This window comes from Larimichthys crocea, chromosome XXIV (genome assembly GCF_000972845.2).
Source record: "Larimichthys crocea isolate SSNF chromosome XXIV, L_crocea_2.0, whole genome shotgun sequence".
Lineage (NCBI taxonomy): Eukaryota > Metazoa > Chordata > Actinopteri > Sciaenidae > Larimichthys > Larimichthys crocea.
Genome location: NC_040034.1, coordinates 8845215 through 8869793, shown reverse-complemented (window position 1 = coordinate 8869793; position 24579 = coordinate 8845215). Strand labels below are relative to the sequence as shown.

Genomic DNA, 24579 nt, shown 5'->3' with positions numbered 1-24579 from the left:
ATGCCAAAAAACGCCACACATGAGACACTGCAACATGTTGGACAAAGCCTGAACAGCATCATCGTCTGTTTCATCTGCTGGGAGTGAATCTGTTTTATTATTTCAAGTCACGGTAGTAAGAACAGGCAGTGTGGAAGATGTTACTTGACAGGCCTGGATATTTTTTTCAAAATCGCCCCCACAGCTCATTAATCACAAGTTCAGAAGTGATAAAGCAGTGTGCCTGTGTCGCCTTTTATTTTAAATCCACTCTGTTTTCTGGAATCTGATGTAGTCTTAGCTCGCCAAACGTTGTGATCATTTATTTATGCCTTGTTGGAAAATTCTCTTTTACTTGCCCCTATTTACAGAGCCTTGGGTCAACAGAAGACGGTAGCGATTCACTGTCTTGCTGAAAGAAACTTCAGCTTTACCGATGCACAGTCCTCAAAGCCATCCTGCCTGTGCTTCTCACACTTGCATCTCACATTTAATTTAGACCAGTTGAATCTAGTTTAATATGATCTAGTTTAAGTGCTGCTGCTGCATTGTAGCAGTGATTCACAACCTGGAGTAGAGAGGAGGTCTGCTGTTGCCATGGAAAGACTGTGGAATAGCTGAGCTAAACAAAAAAAATAAATAAATCAGAATTTAATAAAATAGCTATTTCCATGAAATTTTGTTTGGGAGGAATAAATAAGATTACACAAATAGATAACAAAATAAGATGGTGGAAATTTACATAACAAGCCAGCTACAGTACAAGAAGCAGACTGAACAGTTCGTATCTCCAACTGAGGATACAAACAACTAAGAGTAATGGATGAATGGTTAAAGAGCGGTTAGAAAAGACTGAAACAACAAAAGATTAACACACCCAGCTTCTGTACTGAATGAGCACGCTGAGTTGTGATGATGTAGTCATCACTGAGCTCATACGACTGGAAAAATAAAAGGCTGCTGTATAGTAGTCGCCGCCGAGATATAGTGCATCGCATGTATACTTAAATGTTTTCGGTTATCAAAACACTGTGTCGATGCTTTTGTCGCTGCCGATAAGTCGGATGGATCGCTGTGGATGATGAAGCACTTTTCTTCCTCCCTGACCTCATTCTGCAGCGATCCTCCTCCACCTCCTCCTCCTCCTCCTCATTCTCAATTCTCTTCTCCTCATTCACAATTCTCTCTGTTAGATCTCAGCCAGCACACCCCAAACAAGACTCTATGTAGGGAAATATAACACATTCTTTCTTCGTTACAGATAAGACGAGAGACAGCTCATTTCTTACAAAATAAGAGATGATTATGACCTTTTAAATACTGCAGACCTGTATGGGTTGTTAATAAGAGTATTGGTAGGTATTTTACTTTAATATCAACATTTTTTAAATGGGAGGATGTCACTTTTTCAAATGGTTGATATTTATTTTTACTTTAACAGTGCTTACAATGTACACTGCAGTATATACTGTACATGCATGTTCAAATGCAACCTCCAAAGCTTACTTTAGATCTTTTCATCTAACTCTCGGCAAGAAAGCGAACAGCTGTATTTTCCAAAACGTCAAACTATTCCTTCAAGGATAATCCAGATCATTTGTGTGTGAACAGCCAGAGTGAAATTACAAATTTTTGTTTTTCATTGTACCCCCATCATGTGCATGCAGCAGAAATTCACTAACAAGGCACACAGTTAATAGAACAGCAGAGATATGAGTATTGCAGAGTCTCTATCGTGCATGATGCACTTTATAAAAGATGAGAAGAGGAGGAGGCAGAGAAGCTCAAAGGGTGAGACGCTGTGTCTAAGACTCACTGACGAGCAGAATTTGTATTCTGAAGTGGAGCTCTGCAGAGGAGCAGGAGGGAGTAAATCAGGGCAGTGGATCATCATGGTGGGCTCATATACGCATGCTCATAATACGCACATGTATGTTAACGTACGCGCGCAATGCAACAAATAAACACAATGACAAATATACATGCAAATATATAATGTATTTGTGCCGCCGCACATGTGAATTCAAAGTAAACACACACACACATTAGTAAACATTTATTCACTACAGGAATTCACTCAAAATAGAAATGCGTGAAAATGACAAATATGTCAACAGCTCTCGCAGACACATCAGTGATGGGAGCTTTGTCTGCATGTGTGTGTGTGTGTCTTTGTGTGTGTGAGACTGCAGAAGAATGGAAGGAATGAAAACAAACTCCGGAGCTCAGTCACTGCAGGTATGCAGATAGGCTGCGGCTGTACTATCCTCATGATCTTCACAAACATACACAGACACGTTCATTCACACACACACACACACACACACACACACACACACACACACACACACACACACAGATACACATGCTTCATCCCTTCACTGCCAACCTCTTATTACAACAGGCTACCTCACTTGGCCGAGCCACACCAAACCCTGGTGCCAACGCCAATGCAGCTGCCGTAATCTAGGCCAAGCTATTTATAAAGCAAGCAGCCAAGTACAGGCGCAGGGAGCCAGGGGGAGACAGAGGGATGGGAGGATAAAAGAGTGTCTACAGGGCAGAGGGATAGATCTACAGAGTGTAGGTGAGAACAAGCGGGGGAGAACAGAGAAGCACAGAGAGGTGGGATGATGTAGTCGTGGGAATAAAAGTAGTGAGAGGGTGAGTGAAAATAGAAAGAGGGAGACAGAAAGAGAGAGGTCCTGTCAGGTGCAAAGGACAGCATGAATACCTGAGGATGAGCAGACGCCAGCCATCAACTGGAAATGACACAAGTAGCCCCGACTGACACTCCTTCAAAGCCAGAAATGTGTTTTATGTGGTGGTTTGTATCCTGCAGACAAGCTGACAGGACGAAATGTGAAGGGAGAGATTGTAGCCGCTGCAGTGTTTAGTGATTTAGATGTGAAAAAATGTTGACAGATAAGTTTTACGTGACTTCTGGCAATCAAGCTTTAATTAACAGTGATTGACTCCCACAGGCCAACTCTGACTGTAACTCTTGTCTCCTAATTAACAAAAATGAGCCGGTAATCATTGGAAATTTATACAAGCAACTGCACGAAAAGAGTGCCTTTATATGTGAAAAACTTCCTCTAATTGTTATGACACTGGGATCGAAACCTCCAACATTCAAACAGTTCCAGTTATTTTAATGTGGAAATTTTGTCTATTGTTTTTGCTCTTCTCTCTTCGAAGTGGCTGGGGCTCAGGTGGGAAAAGATGGTGTCATGTGCCTCCGAGCTCAAAATCTGATAATGACGGTTGTTTGTTTATGCTGCCAGTCAAGTCTCATCAAAGTATACAGTCACAGAAGCAGCTGATTTGTTGCCATGTTTCACGATTTAAAGATTTGAAAGTTTGCAGATATAAAGAGGTGATGCAAGATAGTAGATAAACACCTTTCCTTTTATACAGATGTTTATACAAATTCTAACATTCTATAAAGTTTCTTTAAACTTGTTGTTGACAGTCACTAAAAAACAGTATGTGGATTAGTCCGATGTTGCTGATTCTCTGATAATTTACTACTCTACTAATTCAATTCTTTAATTAGATGACCAACATATTTTAATTTTTTACAGTTTATTGTAGTCCCAGTTTAAAACATTTTTGACTGGTAGGACAGGAAAATAGCAGTGTGGATTTTTCACTGTTTCCCAACATTTTATAGACTATGGATCATCAGATGTATCAGATCAGAGATTTTGGTTCACAGCCCACATCTGGTAGTCCACTGGCAGCTGTTCAGTGTTTTAACCCAGTGCAGCAGCTTAGGAGCCGGAGAGATGAGCTGTAGTATAGCCATGTGAGCGGGACAGAGTCCAGAGACAGGAGGGAGAGGAGGGACGAGGAAGCACAGAGTGACACGTGCCAATGGTTTCACTGATTGCTTTGAAATCAGGTCAAATCTTTCGATGGGGTTATGCGGACTCTCCAACCAGCGTGCGAGCATCGCCGCTGCTTGAATCCCAGACACAACAAAAAGGGGAAGGGCGGGGAAGGACCAGAGGCGGTCGCAGAGCTTCAAAGACAAAACAGGGCTCTGAGAAGTGTGTGCCATTTTCTGAAGAAGGCAAACAAAGAGAAAGAGAGAGAAATCTCTCTATGCTGTTCACCAGAGGATAAGAAGAGCTCTCTATTCTTTCACTTCAAACAGATCTAATTTAAAGCCATGGGATTCTCGTAGCAACTGAGATGAGAACAAGGATAAGATGGCAAACTTTAAAGGATGCAAACTGAATGAAAAGCCAAAAAGGGTTATGCTATAGCTTCTAGATCTGTCTCAGACAACACACCTGCACCGCAACAACAGAACTAGACAGACCACAGGCCCATAGATGCCACTAACTTATGTATAGACTGTCAATAAGAAACGTGATGGAGACACTGAAAGGCAGTGAGGGCGAGTTAGACAGAGAGACAGACTTAAATGACAGAGAATAAAAGCACTCATGGGAGAAATGAACAAAATGAAAGCTCTAAACAGGAACAAACAAGAGACGAAACAAACCAAACTCAGTTGGGGGGGGAGTCAAATACACAATTGTATTTCCTTTTTCCGGCAAAGTGAAAAACAAGTGCAGAGAGAAAAAAAATCAACAACAACAGACTGTCAATAGTTCTTTTCTGTAAATGACAACAGGCAGAAATTGATTTGGATGCCAGTCTGCCCACCTCTTTCCTCACAAATAACTCACGAAAAAGAAAACATCCTCAGGGGAGAACGGGCGTTGCAAACACACATCAACAAACTTCTGTAAGTAAACAGAAAGGCAAAAGAAAGGCAAGAGTCAAGTTAAACTGGAGCCTCAAACTGTACAGCCAAGTACAACGTCCTTATTCACAAGTGACTACTTTAAAGTGGTTCTCATAAATCCTTAAAGCACGATAAACTAAACTTCCTGTTTCCTGTGGGTTTATTTCAGCCCCCTAATTTTCACACAGTAGAACTTCATGGACTGCACGATTGTGTTGTAGATACACCTCAATCCACGGGGGGTCCATTTATACATCATATCAGTCAAATAAGTGATCGTATTCTTTTGTTGAAATACTATTCTTCTTCTGCATCCACAGAACATTTCTTTTTTTAGGATGAATGAACCAGAAAATAATGATTTAAAAAGAACCCGCAGGAGCACGACTAAGGACACACAACACAGTGGCTTACATAGCATCGAAATCTTATAGTTTCATAATCAGCCTCTGCATTTTTGGGTGAGGGTGGGGCAAAATGAGTCTTTAGGGAAGATGAGCTGTCTCTTTTATCAAAGCAATCGTACACAAAACCAATCATAATTACATAACAAAGAGGAAAAATGATGTGGGAACGGTACTGAATATGTTTTTTCTCATATTGATACTCATACGTATCAATATGAGAAAAAACATCATGAGGACGTGAGGATGTTTGTCTTTAAATAGATGTTTGAGGTTTAGAAAGTGCAATATGACATAATAAGACTTATGTAACTGGGCTGTAATTAGCTTTTCAAAAAATACGAAATCACATTAATGTGTTCAGAGATATTTTTAATATTACAGTGCATTATCTCCTGAGTGCAAATGCAGAAAGACTGAAGGATCAGCCTCTTTTGTAGAATATACAAAAGAGCAAATAAGGAAGTGTGAGGAAAATAAAAAGGCTGATTCTTCAAACGGAGAGACGGCGACAAGCCACAAATCACAAGTTCAAACAAAGTTCAGAGAGCCCAGCGTGAAACCTTCAAGTTGTTTGTTTTGTCCAATTTACAGAGATATTTAATGATAGAAAAATAAGGAAAGCAAAAAGCAAATGTTTGGCACTTGACTGATGATTAATTCATTATCCACAATACTTGTTAATTGACTTGTTTGTGCACTCTGAGAAATCATCGCCTTCTTTCTGCCTTTATGCAGATAGTCCGCCTACAGTTTTAGTTTTAGTTTCTTGAGTATTTGTCACATTTCAACTGTTCGACAGCTTCGTACTCAAACCACTCAAACAGTGTATAGCATCTTTAAAGAATTTAAGGAATCTCTATCAGCTGATAAACAAACAGAAGCTAGTAGCGGAGATGCTGTAAACTGTTCATCTTTTCATATCTGGTAAAAACAGTACAGTACCTTTTATTTTGCATTCAGCCACGACAAGCCATGTCAAATATACGTTCACTAGTCTGGGTTGTTTACAATGTTGTTGGTACATGTGGTATTTTGTCAATGTGCCGCAAAGTGCTGTCAAATCAATATGGCAAAAGTGGCATGTTGCCAGGCTGTTTTGCATACTGAACTGAAACAGGACTGACTGACGCTGACCAGCATGGCGGCAGTTTGGTTTGGAGAACACTCGGTTATTAAGGTGTATTTTGTTCTGTGCTAATAGGTAAAGCAGGAGAGTGGGGGAAGATGTCAATCATGCATCCATACTGGCCTGTGATGAGACAATAAAATCACCTTTAACATTTACTTTAAATACCTTATCCCCTAATTCTTTTTAGCTTCCAATATTTCTACAGAAAAGACCTTTTATTAATAGGTGTGCCTGACCTCTGCAGAAAAACTATGATACAGATACTTTGTCACATAATCTTGTCAGCTTGTATCTATATCTGCAGCCTAGTAGAGAGAGTAGAGGCTCAGATTTAGCTGGAAAATCTAGTAACTTCAACTTGACATGCTCATCAAAACACAAGGAGTAATGTAGTTTAACAGATGAAAATGGAAAACTGTCACTGCAAAAGAAAACATTGTCATCTCAGAAATACTTGCACCCTGAGTGCCACAACAGCGCAATTCAACCAGAGTGTTCTTCCTATTGTTGTCTGCTTCTCTTAAATTGCTTTTTGCTTTCTCCTCTTTGATAAACAAAGGCAAAACAAGCACGGCAGGTCGGTGAGACAACCCCAGTCAGTGTACCAGAATAATATCCAGGCCGCAGCAGGAGCGGAGGCCAGCGGCGCTCACTCACTCACTCTGCACTGCATCATGTCTGACCTTCAGCCTGCCAAACTCACGCACCCTCACGTTCACCCCCAGGGACGGACACCCAAAATAGACTGTAGTCTGACACATGCAAACATATCACTACTACACATATGCATGCACACTGTATGTTCACGTATTGTGTGCGTGTACATAATACTCACGCACTGACACTCACTTTACATCTCACTTTTCACATCCCCTGTCATGCTATCTTTAGTCCCCGATGTGTTTCATTGTTCCACTCTGCTCCGGGGTTGTCTTACTTTATTGCCCGATATATATATATATGAGTCACACTATCAAACACATTAGACTGATGTAGGCGAGCTGTGTCAACAAAATCAGTTCAACTTTTCACATACTTACGGTACTCTATTGCTGCTGCACTGCTAATGCATTGCTAACAGGAACAGGGCTTCTGCAAGTGAAGATGCTGGACAAGTTATTTAGCAACTACTGCAATAGTTTTGGTTCAAAATGCTTCAAAGTCTTTGAGATTTCTGCTTTACCTCAATACAACAGAGGTAAATGAGAGTTCAATTGTGTTGTTTCTAAAAAAAAAGTTCTGAGAAAAATTTCCATAAACAATATCCTCAGGAAACAGGAATGAAAACAGAAAACAATGCAGACCGTTGGAAATATTTCCCACCAAAGTCCTGTTGAAACGGTCTCTGTCCAACCTGTTGACAAGAGTGTACTGTTGATTATCTACAGTAACAGGAACACTGGGAAAAAAAACAGAAGGTGATGCTGTCAGATACGACTCAATGCCCGATCAAAATGAGTCTGTAGTACGTGTTGAAAACTGTCAAGTACCCTTTTATGCCCTCATCATGCATGAAGGCGCACAGCTATGTCAGCTAAACACGCTTCTAATAAAGGCTGAAGAGTTGGTCTTTGAAGCTTTTACTGGAAGCAGTTGTGAAACTATGATATCCTAAATAATAGTAAAAAGTAAGTCTTTTTCTCTTAGGCATGGTCCACTATGTTAACCAGCTAGTCACTAACTTATTTGTTATTTGATGCTGAACAGTTAGTGTGCAGTGGATTTACATGAACTTCACTGTTAAAAACACCTGCAAGCTATTGTTGGAAATTAGGCTGATGTGAGTGGCAACACCAAAACAATGAACTGAAAGACACTAAAATGCTCTGTAGAGCTGGCAGTAGACGGCAGAGTCATTTCACACTTCTGTCAGGGTATGTTTATGAGCGAACCCGTCACATTACCCTTAATCATTTTTGACATATTGATTTAGTGCAGTTTTAAGTTGGCATAATTTATTTAGCGTCAGCCTGTAACAGCACAGGGCAGCAACGCAAAGACATTTTGTTTGGTTTTCTGTTTCCTGCTTTGCAGCTGGCGCTTGCCTGATTGCACTGGTTATGGATTGAGTAGAGCTCAGTCTGACGGCAGCGAGAGCTGCGATGAAGCTTTGCTCTGTGCTGATTAGGCCTGATATACACTGGGCTCTACGTATGAGGGACGACTTATAATGGCTTCTCTGACTTTACTCTTGACAACCACTTTGCCTCCTTACGTTGTCCACTCACACCTTCTGTGTCTAACTCCCTAATGCTTGCTCTTTTGTGGGGGGGTTGTAGATAATAAATCATGTCAAAATTAGACGCTGCCTCGGCTGCAGCTGTGTTCACTCTATGCCAAGCAGTTAATTGTATTCATACACTGAATATAGCTGATCATGCCTCAGGGCATGACGAGAACCTGTCTAAGGTATAGGCGACTCAGCATTTTCCTGGTCAAATCTAAAATGACTCGGTATCTGTTCGGTGAAGGTTTTCAGTGGTTTGGTATGGTTAATGACAATGTTCCAATAATACATAAAAAACAACATATTTCACTCATGGTTGGGAACAGAACTGAATAGTCCTGGATTTATTGTCTGTGTGTTTACACGGGGAGATGGAGACTGGCAGCCTGTATCTGACATATCTGAAGAAATATTACAAGATAACTAAAATACTACAACAACAGTTAATAGATTTTTTTTCCAGGAAGGAAAATAACATTTTTGGAAAAGTTTTTCCAAAGAATGCCACATGTTCATTTTTTAGATTACCATGTGGGTATTTTTCATCAGCTAAATAGTATAAGCATAAAAGATAAGTGTCACTAGCCTTAACTTAAATATTGCTTTTGTCTATAATAATGACACATGGAAAATTAAAAACAAGACGTATTTGTTATCTTAAATGAGAAACGAGTGAAATGAGTGATTTGGGCCTCTGTGAGAGATCATTTAAATCATTAAGTGTAGTGGCACAGCCAAATTTTTAATCATGAGATTTTATTTTAATTAGTAAATGAATAATAAACCTAATCATTTAAGCGGTGAAGTGGGGTGATCTGACCAGACCTCAGTTGAACTTCCTTAAGAAACATAAAGCACTTACAAGGCGTCTTTCTGTTTTACCTAAAAGCCGGACAGAGGAACAAAATACTGCAGATAAAAGAGAAAAGTATGCCACTAGGTTTTTACTTTCTTTTCACTAATGCAGAAGAAAGAAAAAGGCTTTTACAGCTTGCTAAGAGCTTCTTATAAATATGAGGGCACATCTCTCTCTCTTTCTCTCCCTCTCTCTCCCTCCTTGTCTAAAAGAGCACAGTGTGATTACAGAAACAGCCCATCCTCCTGCATGCAGGCCTTTGAGAACAGAAACAGAAGGTAATGTCGGTGTTGGGAGCCAAGAGCCCAAAGACACAAAAATGTAGGTTGCCATGTCCCTGTTCTTCACTGAAAGGATGTAGACACTGAGTTTAGAGATGTCAAGTTTTTAGCAGTTAGGAAAATGCTGAAATTTTGCTATTTTAGAATAGGTTACGGACTGTAAGTGCATGTGTGCGTTTGCAGAACCAAACAGCGCTGCTACGAGCCAAAAACAACCTCTTAAATTCCCCGTTCGTGCTTTGAAAATATCACAAGCAGGCTGTTATTTTTATTTTTTTTAATTTCATACCTCATCCCTTCCTGTCCTCGTTTTTCTGAAAGTTTAAATAAATGTCAAAAGTTCTATTTTTAGTGAAGCTCATTTATTTGAGCCATATGGAGAACAATCTATTGACATGCTCTGGCTGAAGGGTGTGTGGGTGGCATTTCCACTTAAAAGCTGGAGTATGAATTGTAATGAAGCGAGGAGGGGGGAAGGGGGCAGACTCCACTGCTAAGAGCAATGGGTGTACAAACAGCAACCTCACAAACAGAAGTGATTCATTTAAAGGGATTTTGTGCATGCGACGCATTTAGCCTCCCTGCATTTACATATATAGAGAGGATAAATAAAGAACGCTTGGGACGGGGGAAGGGGAAGAAAGTTAATGAGAAAGTGATCAGAACGAGGGAGACGATGGGGAGTGGATAGATTTCAGAGACTTACAGCAGAGAGAGATGGGTGGATAGACTTGAGAGAATGATACCAGCTGAAAGGATGGAGGGATGGTAGGAAAGCATAATTGGATTAAAGGGGGCAGAAAATTAAACGTATTTTCTTTGTATCTTCCTCTGGAAAACAGGATGTCCTACAGAAGATACACAGTGTGTGCGTGCATGGGCACAAATGTAACCCTTTGTGTGTATGTGGTCTTTTGTACGAGGCCTGTGCGCACATGCATGCGTAAATAACACACTGCGTGCTGACAGAATGAGCATGGTGACGATTCTTTGCAATCCATTGCCACGCATTCACGTTCCCCGGCAAATAAATAACAGCATCAGGATGTGTGTATGTGTGCATTCTTGTGTGTACGTGTACGTACGTGTGTGTGTGTGTGTGTGTGTGTGTGTGTGTGTGTGTGTTTGTGTGCAGTGCAGCTCGAGACAGCAACAAGACAGACAAGAGCAAAAGCTGTTGATGACATCATGCACTTGTTGCTGGGCTCTGAATCTCAGATGCGCCGACACGTTCAGCAGGATGACTCAAACATTCACAGACTGACGCATCAACCCACACACACACACACGCACACACACACACACACAGCACCAAAATTTGACCCAGAAAGTGAGTTTGCGCCGCCTCACCCTGTGCGAGTCCTCTTCGAAAACAGCTTCATGGACGCTGCATGCAAAGAGCGCTGTGGGGAGGTCACTTAAATCCATCATCTCCTCCGCCATGCCGTCCTGATCAGTCTCCCCAAACACCATGTCCTCTTCCTCTTCCTCGTCCTCCTCGGGATCGCTGCTGTAGGCCTCCGAGCCATTGCTCCACGCCTTGGAGCTCTCTCGCAACATGCTTGAAGCTTTTAGGAGGCTGCTGATAGGCAGGTGAGGACCACAGATGCTGGAAACTGGGGGAGATGGGAGGTTAAGAGATGGTGGAAGTTGTGAGATAAGGTGAATATACTGGCTGGATGCTTGTGAGGTGATAGCGAGATATTGGTGCTTACCACACAGGCTGTGTGATATATACAAGACAGAAATGGATAAGGGAACGAAGGAAGATGAAGGAATGAGTGACAGTTAAAGATCAGGAGAGGAAAAAAATAGAAAACAGAAAGGGGAAAGGTGGATGTTTCATGATTCGATCTACTTATATCTGGTTGTATATCTGTAGAAAATCTACCACCTGCTACCTTTCAATGATGCCTGGAGGGACTGTATTTAATGTTTATCCTGGCTCAAACAACACACGCTACAAGCTAGAGCTGCAAAGATTACCCTACTAAATGATAAATGGTCGACTGTTAAATTAATCACCAACCATTCTGATACGTGACTGATTGTTTTCAGCCATTTTTAAAGGGAGAAATGTTCAAATTCTCAGATTACATCTTAACAAATATGAACATTTTCTAGTTTTCTTACCCTGTTATGACAGAAAATCAAACATATTTGGATTTTGGGCATCACCTTGGGCTCTGGGCAATTTTCTGACATTTTAGAAACCCAACAAGATAATAGCTCAATCAGGAAAATGATCGACAGATTAATCAGTAAAGAAATTAATCATTAAGCATTAAGCACTAGCCTAACTTTCAACAATATTTGTGCAAGAAACCCATAGATTATTTGTTTACAGCTGCAAGGAATGATTCTTTATTTTCCTGATTTCCTGATTGAGTCTTTGTTTCCATAAAAACGTTAGGAAATGAACCCCCAAAGTCCACGGTGATGCATTTTAATTACAATTTTGTCCAAATGACACTCCAAAATCCCCAAAATATTCGGTTCACTGTCACAGACGACTAAGAAAATCAGCAAATATTCACATTTAAAAGGCTCAAAGCATTAACTTCTTTCATAATTGTTTAAAAAAAATAGTTAACAGTAACAGTTTTTTTCTGCACGCTGTAAAATAAAGCAACACGTGGGAAAGCATGAAAACAATGATAAAATATTATTTTTTTTAAAAAGGGTTATGATGAAGCAAAGCCTGACCCCTAATGTGAAACATCCAACATTGTTACTGGAGTGCCATCTAGTGGGACATTTAACCCACTGAAGCTTATCATCCATATTTTAATCACAACACCACCTGAAAATCAAGCTGATCTTAAATCTTCTGGACAAATACGGTTTAGATATTGATTATAGACGAAAATAACCGTGTCCTATTGTTATGCCATCTCTGTGAAAAGGACGTGCAAACAGAGCAGGTGAACATCAATTTCAATTTCATCACATGTCCACAGTATAAATGGCCGTGCAGGCTTGTGACATCAATGTTTGCATCGTGTACTCCGGAGGAAACCCCTGGATATTACGTAAAAGGGTTCGTGCATAATGACAACACGGGCGTGTATCATAAAAGTAAGACATTTTCCACGTTGAATGACTTTATTTACCGGGTGAAACACCGTGTTTAAATTATAATAATGAGGGAAAACATAAACGCAATTTAGCTCCGAGTCATGGTTGCACACGCACAGATGAAGTTACTGTTTTATTTTTATTTTTGTTGCTTTCAAATCGTTTCAAATGTAAAAAATTGTTTGTTACTCACCTCGCAACAGTGAGTCAGTGACAGCGGCCGAAACGACCCATTTTCAAGCGGACTAAATAAAAAAACAAAGCGTGTTTCTCGGTGAGTTAGTTTTATGAACCCGGCTGCTGTCAGACCCGTCGGTGTTTTGTTATTACTGGATTATTGGACACTATTTGATGCAGCCTACTCCGGCGTCAGGACCCGCAGGTGAGACCAATCAAATACCGGCGGAGGCTCGCAGCGACCAATCAGGCTGCAGAAAGGGGGAGGATGCTCTGATTCAAGATTGGTGGCGACCCAAGCAGCTGAAGTGGCACATAAGCGCTCTGCTGTTAAACCGTGCTTTTAATTTGACATTCAGACAGTCTGTGGATCAATCAGCTGTCTGTGGTACAGTGTGTCATCGTGATGGGTTCACATGTCTACAGACATAAATGTTTCTAGAGACCTGACACACTTCAATTCACTGGATCCACCTGTTGCACGCGCTCAGTGATGTATTTTTATTTATCTATTTATTTAGAAATATTTAGGATTTCAGAATAAAGCCAGGTGTGTCAGCTTGCATACAGGATTATAATGACTCAGCAAGGATTCAAGGAGTTTTATTGTCATTACAACACATGTAAACATGGGATGAAACGAAATTGGTTTCCCCTGGAATCCTTGAATCCTTGAATCCTAAAGCCAGGTGTGTCAGCTTGCATACAGGATTACAGGATTATAATGACTCAGCAAACACTGTTAAATGAATTAAAGTGTAGTTTTAAGGCCACTGAATCATCTTCATCTTCACCCCCTTCTGTAATCTGACACAAACATGGTCAATGACTTTTTGCAGCTTTCAGTTTGCATTGGTGTCACTCTAATCTGTCAAAGATCTTGGAGGTTTTCCTGTTGGTAGAATGACCCTATGTGCTATGACACGACTGATTCAACCGTGATACTGCATACTGTATGTTGGACCATTTATTGTTTGCATTGCACTTTTCACCCAAGAAATATTTAGTTATGACTGGAAAACAGGGCCGTTCTGGTGGGTGATATCAGTGTGATTTTAAAACAGCGAAAACAAAATTCGCTAAATTTGAACATCAAACTGTCTGCTGACCTTGTGCATTTTGACCCTAGTGGTTTTTCAAAACTAGAGGATTTGTGCCATGCAACCAAAAAAAAAAAGAAACATGCACTGAACACTGTGGGGAGACTGCTTTATTAACACTGTAGAAATACATCGCCACATAATGGTTGAGAGATCAATTTATGCCACTATTTGTTTATTTATTGTGGAGTATTGTTAAGGAGTGGAACATGTTTAGTATCATAGATTGCTTAAGTGCCATTTCGCTCATTGTTGCATTATTATTCAGCTTGTAAATATTTGACATAAAGGCTACACTTGAATAATTTTAAACATTTCATTTAGTTGAAGTTAATTTAGCAACACTAGCTGAATACTTTTTTATATTATAAACTTCCAGGTTAACATCAGGTTAATTGAGCAACCATGCCGATTAATGATTTTAGCCAGAAACTAAATCTAGACTTTCTTATTGTTTGTTTATTGATTACTACCTTTCAATGTTTTGTTTTATTATTATTCCAATCAAATCCAATCTTGATAACTAAACTGCTATAGTGAATCAATCATCTATCTACCCGTGTTACGTGCTACCTTACAGTATTTTATCCAGTGTACTGCTACTTTATAAGGCACACTAAAACTATATAAATACATTACAATAAATTAAAACAATTGTACCTATTGTTTGGTCACGTCAGGAAGAGCAATAATACGATGAAACAGATAATAATAGGCAGAAAAATGGAGTGAAACCTGCTCATATAAGGCAGGTATTTTAAATTAAAATGTTCATTGGCAAGTCTTCTGAAACAGTCCGCAGCTACATTATCCAACATTGTTGGTATTTGAGAAGTAACTCAATGGAAGAACACTGTTTGTTCCCATTAATGAGTGAATGGGAACAAAACTGCTTAACAGTCATGGAAGTAAATCCTCACATCTCAACACTAACACAGAGTACAGGCAGTAAGCTTCAAGGCACAACACCGTCTCTGCTGTCATATTTCTGAAGTGCACCGCTGCACTCAGCAGCTTCAGGTTGTTTCAGTTCATTTTTGGAATGAATACAGCTGACATCTTCTCAGAAAAGGGAATGCTTCTCAAGGTCATCTTTTGGTTTCGTAAAGAAAAACTTGTGGAGAGGAGTGTAAGGCAAAGTGACAGAACATCTTAACACCCAGTGGACACCCACTACTGGGCCAGAGGTTGGTCTTGTGTATACATGAGGGGGGAAAAAAAAAAAATCAGAACATACCCATTTTGGCATTTCAATGTCCTTGGAAAGTGTAAAAAGAGAGAAAAAAAAAACAATAGAAATACTCGGTTTTAATCTTTCTTTAGGTCAGACACACCATCAGTGGATCTAGAAATGACTGGTGGTTGTTCCTGGTTTACTGGTAGAGTAGCAGGAGCCACTCCGTCGTTGTTGACCAGAGCTCCATAAGAGAAAGAACCATTGAAATCCACCAGGCCTTTGTCATGAATAGTTGGGACACCTGATGATGGAAAGAGTTGGGAGGAAAAGGTAAAAGTAAGTAACTACCATGCAAACAGATGTATGTGTAGTGGACTTTATATTTAGTGTTTAACAGGCAGATTTAATACATTCAAATCATAACAATGCCATGCTTAGAAATGTTGTCATGTGTAGCTTTAATTCTCAAGAGATTTTCAGTATTTATGTTAAAGATTATACAAACCATTGGCCATATCCATAGTGACATACGGCTCAAAGGTCTTAGTCTTTTTCCTGTTTTTGGTGATGAGAAAGACCCCCAGGAAACATAAAGCAACTCTGTACAAAATACAAAATAATCAGTTATAGCCTTGACTTAAAAGAACATCATAAACTGTGCTTTTTCCTGCTGTAACATATTAGAACATCTTCGTGAGATAGAGGTGAGAGTCGATCACTCACCCCAACAAAAACATGCAGATGTGAAGGGCGTCTTCATTATTAAACTCTAAGTAAAACACAGCTCCTGAAAACCAGAAAAGAAACAAATCTTTGACTTCCACATTGTGACTCTAAAAAGGTGTGTAGCAGGAGCAAACTGTTGTGCTAATGAGGCACCGGTGCCCCACTCAACAACTCACCAGCTACCACAGCAAAGATGGTGGAGAGGATGTAGTTAAAGCTGGCAATCAGAGAGGAGTCGTATAGATGACAAGCTTGGGAAAGAAACCTAGAAGACACACAATGACCAAATCAAATCAAACCCTAGGTGGGGGGTGGAGTCCCCCGGCAGTCTAATCCTATGGCAGCATAACTAAGGGATGACCTGAGCCAGCCCTAACTATAGGCTTTATCAAAAAGGAAAGTCTTAAGTCTACTCTTAAAGGTGTTGACCGTGTCTGCCTCCCGAACCCAGAATGGTAGTTTGTTCCACAGAAGAGGAGCCTGATAGCTGAAAGCTCTGGCTCCCAATCTACTTTTGGAAACTATAGGAACCACAAGGAACCCAGCATCCTGAGAGTGCAGTGTTCTAGAGGGGTAGTAAGGTATTATGAGCTCTTTTAGATAAGATGGTGCCTGACCATGAAGAGCTTTGTAAGTAAGGAGAAGAATTTTAAATTCTATTCTAGATTTAATAGGTAGCCAATGCAAGGAAGCCAAAATGGGAGAGATGTGATCTCTGATCTTGGTTCCTGTCAGAACACGTGCAGCATTCTGAATTAACTGCAAAGTCCTAAGAGACTTATTAGAGCAGCCTGTTAACAAAGAGTTACAATAGTCCAGCCTAGAAATAACAAATGCGTGGACTAGTTAAAGAATAGCAGGCCAATATATATATATTTTTAACACTGACAACCAGCTGCAGCCACCATGCCATCACCTTTGATGTTGCCTGTCACTCACCTTGCTTGGAAGACCACTGAAGCCACCATGCACACAAACATGACAGAAAAGATCGGGTAGTCAAGCTGCATGGTGCCCTCGATGGTGAGAACCAACATGCCTGAAACCGCCTTCACTGTAATGACCGTGACAGATCCTGTGTACCAAAGCACAATTAAATACAGAACAAACAGCTGAGGTGCCTTTGGAACACTGAAAGAAACGTGGCATTGTATTCTAATCAAGTATGACAATAGCTTGACTTTACAGACATGGCATGAAATTGGCTGACTTTAATGCCGGAGACTCACCCAGTAGAGCGACCAAAAGCAGAATAATGACGAGGTAGTTAGAGCGGCGCTGTTTGTAAAAGTATAAAAGCAGGCAGAACGTGATGATCTCCAGGAGCTGTCAATAAGGATAATAGCAAACAACAACAAACAGCTAATTAATATCAAAATCAAATAAAACAGGAGGAACTGCAGTGAGTGCCACATTCAGTGATATCACAATTAATATTACAGCCAGAGACAAACATGTGTGCTTAATAACACAGGTAACGAGGGCTGGGAAATTAGCCAAGTGCAGGTTAGTAGAACACAAACTAAAAGGAGAGGACCAAATAATAAATAACAGACATGAGATACAATACAGCAGCCCTGCAGTTGACACCAATTTAGTAAAGCTCACAATGTTTGGTTATGGCTGAGGCTGACAGAAGATTTATAGTTTCTATTTATGGCTACAGCTTGTAGTGTTGTAACGAAAATATCCCACAAAGTCAGCCGCAGTCGGTGTTGACGGTGCTCTGTTTGCAACCAGCATTCCTCTTTGCTGATGCAGCTGTCTAGCCTTTGTATATTTACCGTATTTATTCATGAAGAAATTTTTACCTCTTTACACAAATGCAGTTATGCAGTATGTGCGAACGATGAATCAGCAGCCCAGGGAGTGACTATCTAGTCTCGTCTTGCCTCTGCAAGATGTCTTTAAATGTTGTAAATGTGGTTTTCAGATAGTTAATTCATTAAAGGTGACACATACTGGTCACTGGTATTGCACCTAACCTGACTCACTTGTGCAGGTTTCTTTGTAAGTGTTACGTATTAAAAGACACACACGTGACAAATGCAGGACCTTACAAAGAGGAACAGCAATCACAACAAACCTTCACAAACACAGTTTGAACAACTATATGAACTAAATCAACAGAAATTGAGTCGAGTTTATGCAACACCTCTTACAGTCTCAGCAAAAAAAAAACAACAGCGACGTTAGAATCACCAAACCTGTACTGCTGTTGAATGCTGTTCTATTTACAGATCATAAATGGTGACGTGCGTGTGTAGAAATTGCATTTCGTAGTCCCACAGGTGTAACCGTGCAACCGTAATTTGTCACATTTGAGCTGCTGCACCTGAATTAATTGTCTTCTATCCGTTCGGTGAGTGTGAGGTGGAAATTAAATAGATTTGAAAGGATGAACTGAGTGGACTGTGCCTTCTGAACTTTCTTGTAAATGATCAGAATCTTACCAGATACAAGAGAACAGGCCATCCCACCAGATGCCTCACTATGTTCTCTGCTTTGAGCTTTTCATGGGAGTTTGGTCCGAATGCTACAGAGAGGTATGTTCCTCCTATGGTTAGGATACAGCCCAGGAAGGACAGCCCATAGCGCCCTGGAATAAATAAATAAAAAAGAAAAAGACATGTGATCAGTTCCAGTGAAGTAGGAAATATGTTAGGACATTTAACAAACATGAAATAAAGGCAACAGCACAATGAGTACTATGTCACTTTTATGAGGTCTGTGATCTGTCACTCTGTCACTCTGCAACAGCTAGGCATGCGGTATGTAGAGAACTTTGCCAATTTGAGGCAGATAAAACATTTGCATACAATGACAGGTTCAAAGTTATTTGCATCCGGGTGCAATTACATCTTCAGTTACACACATGAACTTACGTGCAAAGTCTTTTAGCCTGGATTTCTCACGCAGAAAAATGAGGCCCAGAATTGAGCTGGCTGAAAACAAACAAACAAACAAAAAAGATGCATAACACGAGATTTGAACACAGATCTGTTAAATGTGTTTATCTCTTAACATCTACTACTAAAATATTTGGGGACGTGGAACAGATACGCACTGAGCATAGACACAGCATTCAGAGGTGCTACGAGAGCGAGGGGGGCGAAGGCGTAAGAAACAAAGTTGGCTCCCTCTCCAAGGCAGGTCAGTACAAAACCACACCACCAGGTTTTAGTGCGGTAGAAGGCACGCGTGTCCTTGGTTCCTGCTAACGTCACATGGCTGTATTTCTGCGGGCGAGAGGAGTGCAGGTAAACACAACGTCAGTATACATAGCTTAAACAAAGCAAACACAAAAAGCAGAGTTAAAACCAGACAAACAAGGTATTTTAGCTTTGTTTGTCTAAATTAGAAGCACAAACAGGACGGGGTAATAAATGTATATCATTTCAAATTTCTATTGAAGGCTTGATAACACGGCTGCAAAGAGAATCTATAGCTCTAACGGGTTATTCTAACAAGGTGATGACAGAAGAGGAGACATGACGCACAGAAATCAGAGAAACTATTCCATATGGATGACATAATAACTTTATTTGTTGTCATCACTTTAAACACACAAAAATACTTTTTTTTTTTTTTTACCTGAATACATAAGGAGATGCTGACGAGCAGATTTCCAAAAATAGCAAGTAAAGTCCCGATGAGATTATCCTGAAAAAAAATAATAATAATAAATCACATTATTATTGACTTCAGTTACATTTAATAAATTACACTAATTAATTGCATGTGTCTGTACTGAACAAAAACAAACATCTGGGTTTCTTTGTTTACCATCACACAGACCGGAATTTATCCGACAGCACTTTGAATTTTTGGGCTTAAAAAAACTAAATATAAAACATCCGTGTGAGTGTTTAGAAGTGAAACTAAACATTGCGGTGACAGAGTGAAGTGTCTCACCGTATAAGAGCCTCCGTCGGCTCTGAAGGCGTGCATCGTGTCCGCCTTCAGAGGCAGTTTATCAATCCTTTCACAGCCGCCAGACTTTTAACGATCAAACATTTCATCTCGTCGCTGTGTCATGTTGTGTCTGTCTGCTCGTTCCTTTGTGTTTATCTGACATTACGACGAGGAAGACACCATCTTTGTGACGAGGAGGAGCATCTCGCTTCCGGACTGTCTGCTTCCACCTGTGCCAGACTACGCCCCTGACGCACGCACGGCCTTTTACGCACGGATCACATGATCAAGTGTTTTTTTTTTTTTAATAACACACAAAGAAAAAGATAATTAAGATAACATTATGACGTAGATTGTGTTTGTTTTATTCTGTTTATGTGATTAAATCCGAATTAATTTACAAACGCATGTCAGTCTAGCTCTGCAGGCTGCAGTACCACTTGGAGACATTTGGGTGTGCCATTGTGCAGAGTTCATCCAAAGAACATCTCGTGCTGATGAAGACCTTAATTTAATTAGCACTCAAATGTCAGAGTCTCATTTTAGGGCACTGGGTTGGTGTCATTAACCTGACAGGCTGCCAGTCTTTCACATCCATCATAACCACATAATCTGCTCATGAATCATCATCAAACATGACACACAGGTTATTTCCTCACATAATCACAAAAAATCTTTAAGTGAATGTAGGCAGTGCCTCTTCATTCAAACTAAAAGTCATGCTGACTATCTCACCGTGCCATCATATTGTGATCCTGACTAACACTGGTGGCATGTTTTCACTCCCCTTTGTGCCATTGCAGCAGTGAAGGAGTGGCACACAGTACAGTACGTCAACAACAGTTTCTATAACGGGAGCTGTGCAGCGAAACAAAGGCAGGTCAATGACGGGTGTTTTAAAAGGCAACCATGGTCATTTTTTCCATTTATATTCCAGAAGCAGGTAGAAATCATTAGCAACTGATGAGTCACTGATTCCACATGTAATATTGGCAATAAATTTGGCAAAGTGCTGGAGCTGTGGGTAACAATGGTGAGGGGTGGTTTATCATGTTTGTTTTAATAGGCAAGCCTAAACTTAAACTGAAGTTGGTCACCAAAAAAAGTCATGCTACAGATTACATTAAACGTAATATGAAGCAAAATTACAAAATGACAAAATTAGCTCTTTAATTTTTGACACAAACTCTGACTCTTTTCACATTTCATTTGCAAACCAGCAGAGGGAGTGAAACACTGCAGCTGGGTGAATACCATCTTAGCTCAAGTCAAAGACAAGACATTCAAATGCTCAGTTGGCATTTAAAAATTTCACTCTTTGACATCTCCTGCAGTGATCTGACACTCTGAATACCGGAATTTCATTCTTCATGAAAGTAATATGAGAATTTCAATTCAGATTAAGGCAAGGCAAGCTTGCATAAGGCATTCAGAATCAGGACAACTTGTGCATTCAGAAGATGTACATATACACAAGATATAACAAGACATACATAAATAGGATTCTAAAAGAGCCAAATCAAGTATTTTTAGTAAAGTGTGGCAAGTCTTAAACCCTGATGTAGTTGTGAAGAACTGAGACTTGGAGTAGTTTTGAATCTTTCTGTGCGTTTGCTGCAGATATCTGTTGCATAAAAAACAGAATGCTGCATCTCCTTGTTTTTAGTCTTGACTCTGTAAGCACATTCTGTTCCAGGCAATGTGAGAGGTCTGAAACAGATCAGAAATGTTTTCTGTTCCTTTATAACCCAACTGTAAGTCCGTTCTTTACAAACAGAGAACCAGTGTGTAATTAAAACATCATCTCCTTCCAAACTACAAAGTCATTCTTACCGGAATGAGACAAGGCGTTATGGCCCGTAGATATTTATCACGCAGACACTATACACTTGCAGACTTTGGTTTTAGGAGTGTGGGGGGGTGGGGGGGTAGAGAGACAGGAGCAGGTGCTCTTCCTGAGGGTTTAACAGGTGTGGGGAGGTATGCAGGTGTCTATTTCCACTCCATTACCTCATATAAAGTACACCTTTATGAACATCACGTCAAGGGTCAATAAATAAAAATACAAACGAAAAATCAACACCTTGCAAAAGATGATTCAGTCCTTCGGATGGATTTTGTTTAGGTAAAAAAAAAAAAAACTTTAAAAAAGTTTTAATTTTTATAAAATAATTTTAATTTAGTTGATGCTGTTTGAGAACTAGTTGCGTTGCTGTCAATTTGGAATTGTAGAGCTATTGCAAACACGATGTGACTGCGATGCAACATTAAATATACAAGTGATAAATACAATTATGTCATATAAATCTATTAAAAGCCTAAAAAAATAAAAGGAAAAAAAGAAAAGCAAACAAATGGATAAGGAAATATTTAACGTGTTGAAAACAATGTGTTAAACAATAGAGAAAAAAGCAACATTCTCTACTGAATTGATGCAACCTGATTGTTTCCCTGTCACTTTGGATAAAGCCTCAGCTTAATGACTAAAGTAAATGTAACTTTTCCCACATAGAACTGCAGTATAAATGTGCACATGCAACCATAAAGCATCATCAGCTCAATCTGATTTTAAATGTTAATGTGTTTCAACGCAATGACTCATTGCTTTACTTTACATTAAGAATCATAGAATCCCATTTTTTAAAACGACTGACAGACAGACATCATCAGAGAAACATGAAGAAATCAGATTTAATGGTCTTTTATGTCATTAAAATGCAAATGTTTCATAAAGCCTCTATTTTGAATAACTATTATACCCCACGATGTGACATAACAAACACTTAGACTATTTATTATGCATCCAGATACTAACAGTTAAATGTTAATCGATTTTTTATTATGTCTGTCATTATCTTCAATCCTGTTGGACTAGAAGGTGTGTCTCAGGACATCCGGTCATCCTGCATAGTGGACAGACCTGTTCACTGGCTCCTGTGTTGTGTGTTGTGTGTGTGGTGTGTTGTGTGTGTGTGTGGGGTTGTGTGTGTGGGGTGTGTGTGTGTGTGTAAGAGAGAAAGAGAAGATGCTTTTAAGAAGCCCCTGAGGATGAATGAATAGATTAACAGGCTGATGCGTGAATGGATGTCTGGAAGAGGCCGACTTGACGATAAGTTTAGCCAAAATTGCTGAATTATTTTCTTGATTACTAGAGTAATAGTGAAATATGTCATTTATATTGTCTCAGAGCTCTTCAAATATCTTGTTTTGTCTCATTAAGACTAATGTTTGTCATTTTGACTGAAGTTTTCAATTAGCTTTCCGAATAGCAGCTGATTCTTTTAGTTGACTACGTGATTAATCGACTAATTGTTTCAGCCTTGTTAACCACATTTTTAAAATAATCAATAAATCTTATTTTCTTGATGAATAAATGAGTCATTCAGGCTCCAAAACATCAGCAAATGTCCAAATTCATACGTCTTGTGATGCTGCAACCAGTGATTTTTTTGTTGTTGTTGTTACCATTTTTGCTTAAAATATGATGCAAATGATTAATTTATGATCAGAGCTGCCACATGTTCTAATCATTTAATCTATTAATTGCTTCATCTACAACCTCTGTATACCTCTGCATCTGTTAAAGGGCAGAGGTAAAAAGAAAACTCGTCACAGTCACAGGCTTTTGTCATTTTGTTGAACCTTTGCATCTCTGGCGGCAAGTTTAAGTGCATGCATTCTAAAAATGTTTTTGCATCCTTTAATTTACAAGAGACTGCATTCTAAAAATGTTTTTGCATCCTTTAATTTACAAGAGACAAGAAGAAGTTTTCTCAGCTAACACGTCCTATAATTTACATTTCTCGCCTTCGGCTCCTTTTGTTAACCCAAAAAGACAAAGCGTTGGTCTCAACACCCTAAATGTTGTTATATTTTGTAGCTACTCTCTGTTTACTATCAACAAAATATCTCTGGTTTCTTTCTCTTCTACCAGTTGCTTGTGATGCGTGGGCGACGTCCACCAACTCTAGAGGAATGTGTGAACGTTAGCTCCCAGCATGGCAGTGTGTATAACTGTCAGGCCAGTTTTAAAAACCAAACAAACCAGCATCCATTTGTAATGACTGAAGAATGCATGCACGTTAAATAGGAACAGGGAATAAAAGGGATGTATTCATTACTATATGGCACAGTGCAACAGGAAGTCATTAATCCATGAGGTGATACTCCATCTTGTCAAGGAATGTGAACACGTTATAAAGTGGTGGTGGAAGAGCAGGCTTTTCCTAAATCCTCTGCAAGTCCAGGCTTGTCGGGAACATTTCTAGCGATGAGTCCTTGAGTGACAATGACAGAAATAAATACTGGAGTGACTATTTGAGTACAATTGAGGACAGCTCGTGACTGTGGGTGTAATAATGAGATTGAGATTGTTGGGCATCCCTCCAGAGCACTGGTTTCGCTGACTTTGTGCGCATCAGCCAAACAGGACGAAGGAAAGATACGTGACAAAAGATATCTGTCTTTGGTCACCATAGTAACACAGATAATGAATATCCAACAATGGGAGAAGGATTTTCATTCATTTAATTTTTATTCATTATTTTTTCCTGTTTGATGTCTGGAGTATCTGGAGTCTCTTGGGCTGGAAAGCAAATTGGATTATTTTAAAATGTGACCAGAGCATGTTTTATGACTTTGTTTGTTGTTAGTGGAACAGTAATTCCTTGATGAGGAGCATCTCAAACAATTTTCAATATTAAAATTTTATCTCAAATTGAATTCAGTTCATGCTGTCTTACAATAACCCTCTTTCATGTTAAAC

At 39.7% G+C, this 24579-nt stretch overlaps 2 protein-coding genes across 2 annotated transcripts in view; both read right to left on the bottom strand.

Annotated features, from left to right (window-relative positions):
* Window positions 1-13050, bottom strand: part of rcan3 (regulator of calcineurin 3) — a 35478-nt gene extending 22428 nt beyond the window's left edge. The window contains exons 1-2 of the mRNA XM_010756991.3: window positions 12913-13050; window positions 10992-11257 (exon numbers count right to left, since the gene is read on the bottom strand). Coding sequence (XP_010755293.1) covers window positions 10992-11201 — 210 coding nt within the window. The 5' untranslated portion in view covers window positions 11202-11257; window positions 12913-13050. The remainder of the gene's footprint in view (window positions 1-10991; window positions 11258-12912) is intronic.
* Window positions 13051-14088: 1038 nt separating this feature from the next.
* nipal3 (NIPA like domain containing 3) lies at window positions 14089-20055 on the bottom strand. The gene is made up of 11 exons (XM_010756992.3): window positions 19815-20055; window positions 19494-19562; window positions 18967-19138; window positions 18785-18844; window positions 18353-18498; window positions 17129-17225; window positions 16839-16974; window positions 16076-16164; window positions 15897-15960; window positions 15679-15773; window positions 14089-15474 (listed from the first exon to the last, which is right to left on the bottom strand). The coding sequence occupies exons 1-11, from the start codon at window positions 19848-19850 to the stop codon at window positions 15305-15307; spliced, it is 1134 nt and encodes a 377-aa protein (XP_010755294.3). The 5' UTR covers window positions 19851-20055; the 3' UTR covers window positions 14089-15304.
* Window positions 20056-24579: the final 4524 nt, after the last annotated feature.